Source organism: Trachurus japonicus, chromosome 11 (assembly GCF_045865225.1).
Source record: "Trachurus japonicus isolate A0001 chromosome 11, Traja_1.0".
Classification (NCBI taxonomy): domain Eukaryota; kingdom Metazoa; phylum Chordata; class Actinopteri; order Carangiformes; family Carangidae; genus Trachurus; species Trachurus japonicus.
Window position 1 is genome coordinate 32,079,551 of NC_140917.1, and position 4,494 is coordinate 32,084,044.

A 4,494-nucleotide genomic window follows, 5' to 3' on the forward strand; every position below is an offset into this window, starting at 1 on the left:
GCAGCGGTCCCCAACCTTTTTTGCGCCACGGACCGGCTTAATGTCAGACAAATTTTCACGGACCGGCCTTTAAGGTGTGGCGGATAAATACAACAAAATAAAATGACAAGACCATGGTATCAGTGTTGGGCAAGCTACTTGGAAAATGTAGTGAGCTAAGCTACAAGTTACTCTACATGAAATGAAGCTCCACTACACTGAAGCTACCCACCAGAGAAATGTAGCAAGCTACGCTACAATAAAATGACAAAAGTAGCTTAGCTACATCAAAGCTTCTTTTTTTTTTTTAACATCGAATGAACTTCATTCCAAGTCATTGCTATCTAGTGATCAATGAAACTGTGAGACAAACAGATCAGATCAGTTAAATTGTTTATTATACTCACATAATCACCACAAAACAACAGGTGGTGTGTGTGTGTGTGTCTGTGTGATTTCTGATAATTTAGGTATAAATGACCTCAGTAACTTTGTTCAAACCACAGGAGCAAAATTATCAAGACCTACTCCAAACAGAAACAGCTTGGCAAAAAATCATGTCCACTGCACTGGCAGAACAAAATGTGTGCCTGTGTGTGTTTGAGAGAGAGAGATAAATCTATTTCTCTTAATGGAACGAGAACAAGAACAATTTTAAAAGATACAAAGGCCATCATCCTGATCTTGCTTACAGCAGGTGCTTGTTGACACGACACAACAGAAGCTTTTCAAAATTGCCATCAGAGAGGCGGTTTCTCTTTGGTCTGAAAATGTCTTTCCCTACACTAAAGAGTCGTTCACAAGCTGCACTAGCAGGGACTCCTGTGTTGTACTTGACGAAGATCTTCTTCATCGTTGGCAGGTTTTGGAATGTATTGACAAGGTTGGTTTCAGTTGATTGCAAGTAGCTGTCTAGTTCATTTGTGACCCGATCCATCAAAATGAGTCACAGTGACCCAAATTTCAAAGTTGAGATTTTGGTATCAATGGAAAGATTAGAAAATAAGCTTTAAAATGATACCCTAGTCAAAGTCATACATTTGATGGTTTTCGAGATGTGGCCATTTGAATTACGATCTCCTACTCTCTTATTCTGTTCTAAAACCTGAGAAAATAGCAGTTAAAGTTTTTGCCAGTGACTCTGCATCTGTTCCTGTACCACGTGATTACACACAACCTATACGGCCCCTTGTTGTCATAGAGGTAGCATTCAATGACCCTCGGAAAGCAGAGAATCTCACAATTCAGATGCTTTTTACAGCTCGTTTCTATCATAAACGGTTCAGAAGTTGTCATGTTTTGTTGACATTTTGTAAAACATGTGCAAGCGTGTACGTTCGGTTTAGCATCGATGCTACGTTCGGTTTAGCATCGATGCTACGCTCTGTTAGCGTCAATGCTACTCGGTTTAGCATCTGTTTCTGTAGGGGAGAGTGGGGTAAAGTGAGACACTTTTTACATTTGCTCCCCTCTAAGCGAGCTAAAATGATTTATCAGTAAAATTTACACATTTCCCATTAATTCAGGATGTTGCCTAGCAATGGAAATTATCAGAATGTATTTAGGACGAAGGGCAGTGAAAATATGATTGTTTTAAAAAAAGTGGTCTTGTGTCTCACTTTACCCCAGCTCAGGGGTAAACTGAGACAAACCAGAGAAATCAATGGGGTAAACTGATCCACTTACTTTTTCCACTCTGAAACTACCATAACAACACATGTTGTAACAGTTAGAGTCCTGACAGCTAGCTTGACAACCACACTTCCCAAAACTAATGTCGGACTAGTAACAGAATCATGGGGATTGGTCAATTAAGCACTTTTGTTTTCTCAACACAAAGTGACTCAAGACCAAAATCAAATACAACACAAAATGTTTTAATTAACATTCAAATGACAGATAGAACCTGTTAGATAGTCTGGGGGTCAGATTGTAGGACCCGACAATTGTGACCATTTCAATCAAAAGTCCTCTTGTGTGTAGGGGGAGCCGACAAAGTGCAATGTGACTAAAATTGAGTCAATTAACCAATAAATAAGCTGACTGAGAGCACATAGGATAACAAAGCAGTGTAGCTACAGATCATTGATCACGCAAGATTTCTGGCTTGGGCGGCGAGATTCTAGTGTAAATCTTTGTGTGTGGTGTGCTCACAGTGTTTCACTCATGGATTTATTATAATGCATCCATGGTCTCACTTTACCCCGCAGCATTTGTCTCACTTTACCCCAACACCCCCATTTTAGAAAAAACAACCTCTCTTAGAAATTCAGGCTAATTTTCAGCCAGCATCATCACATGGTTTTATGTGTTGGTAGTTCATCATCATGTATCATATAAGTTTTTCTACCTGAATCAATTTGCTTTGACACAACAGTTGATTAAATTGACACCAAGAAAATTTACTTTTACATGCAAAAATAACATTTTTGTGAAAAAACATGCTTTCCACAGCATCATTAGGTCCTCTTCTTCATGACCATGGGGAAATGGAAGGGGCTTGAAAACATAATGGTCAGATGACCAAAAATGTGTTCCGTTTTCTAGATATAGGGGGTGTCTCACATTACCCGGTGTCTCACATTGCCCCACTCTCCCCTACCCGTCCCTGCTCGCCATAGAGGCGACATTCAATGACCGTCGGAAAGCGGAGAATCCCGCGATTCAGATGCAGTTTACAGCTCGTCTCTATCATGAACGGTTCAGAAGATATTTCATGTTTTGCACCGAAGCAACACTCATTTTCAGAGGGTTTAAGTTGCAGGTCAACTTTAATCATCATTTACGTGCCTTTTCTCAATTATCTGGACTGTGAAACTTTGGGAGATTGTTTTTGAATGTCATTGCTTTGAAATTAGGGTAAAAAAAATTTTTTGATTTTCTATGGGTTTTCCATGTTATCAGCTGATTATCTAAAAATAGAACGTTGCGACTTCCGACTCATTTTGATGGAACGGGTCACATTTAGAGCTGTTCTTGTTCTCAAGGATGGGAAGTATTCAGTGACTTCATCATTGTCATCATTTGGATCCTCATCCTGCATGTGATCACCTGCAGATTGAGTTTGAAGCAGGTTTACTTCGTTTTTCAGGTCCGACAGTATACCGGGCTTCTTCTCAGTGGGGATGTAGGCCAATCTGAATTTGGGATGACTCGCTGAGGCTTTCAGCAACCTTGGTTCTTGAAAAATGTACTCAAACCTCCGCTTCACCCCCTTGATGATGGCATCTACCAGGGGCTTACAGTGGTGTAGGTTCGTCTCATTCATCTGTTGCATCCTCTCAAGAAGAACCGAGATTGTCGGCACCAAAACACCTGCGTAGGCCATTCTGTCAGACTGCAAAATATCAAGGGCCTTGGCCAGGGGTCCCATAACCTGAAAGATATACAGAAAAAAAAGAAAATTACTTAGATAAATAAACATCATCATCATCATCAGTGTTATTATTATTATTCATAAGCATCATCATCCTAATAGTAGTAGTTGTTAAATATTCAGTTAATAGCCTGGTGTTAAAAAAAAAAAAAAATCACTGCACTAATAAGCTTACTGATAGGTATGTAGTTGCCTTTATCTTTACACAGACACATGGATTACATCACCAGACACTAGTCACTCCATGTAAATCTCAAACTCAAGGAAATATTTACCTTAACATACTCCTGTATGAAGGTGAGTTCTGCTGCTTTGAAGCGAGGAACCTGAAGCTTCTCACAGGTTTCATGAAGGTCTTGTTCCTTTGTCAGGATACAGGTACTCAAGCGCTCCATGGCATGGTAAGTGGAGTTCCATCTTGTTGGACTAGGAACTATCAGCTGGCAACCTAGCTTGTCTTTGATGGTGTCGGAAGCTTGTGTGCTCCTGTTTTGCTTGTTCCATAGTGCCTGGCATTTGCTGATTGTTGATCTTGATATTTTTTTGAAGGATTCTGACTGGGTCAAAGCATCCTCAATGTCTTTTGTGGCAACCAGGTTAAGGGTGTGGCAGGCGCACCGCTGATGAGGTGGGAGACTGTAGTCTTCCTCAGTTTCTTTTAGCATGTCTGAAACATTTATGAAGACAGGATGTCCCTCCTCTTCCTCATCATCATCATCTTCTTCTGTCTCTTGGATGGTTCTTTGAACTTCTGCAAAGACACTGAAAGCCTTCACGAAATTTGAACCATTATCTGTGGTTGTGACAGTCACTTTGTCTTTTATGTTGAAATCTCTGTGCACATCCTCAACCATTTCAGCTAAAACATCATGTGTGTGGCGACCTATGATCCTGCGACAAGCTAAGGCCCCAGAGGAGATGCTTAATGTTTCTTGGTTAATCCAGTGGATGGTCACTCCAAGGTAGCTTCGGTTGTTACAGGACCATGCATCTGTAGTGGTGCATACATGGTTTTGTTTGGCCAAAGTCTCAATCAGAGCGCTTTTCATTGAGGAATACTCCTCATCAAGCATTCTTCCCAATGTTCTTCTTGAAATCAACTGTCTTGATGGTAAAATTTCACGGAATAAATCCCTATA

The 4,494-nt window shown here is 40.5% G+C and overlaps 1 protein-coding gene across 1 annotated transcript in view; it reads right to left on the bottom strand.

Moving 5' to 3' along the window:
- The window catches only part of LOC146979156 (uncharacterized), a 4,475-nt gene extending 266 nt beyond the window's left edge, over positions 1-4,209 (bottom strand). Inside the window, exons 1-2 of the mRNA XM_085790253.1 lie at positions 3,631-4,209; positions 2,920-3,355 (exon numbers count right to left, since the gene is read on the bottom strand). Of these exons, the coding sequence (XP_085646379.1) occupies positions 2,920-3,355; positions 3,631-4,209 (1,015 nt within the window). The remainder of the gene's footprint in view (positions 1-2,919; positions 3,356-3,630) is intronic.
- Between the last annotated feature and the right edge of the window lie 285 nt (positions 4,210-4,494).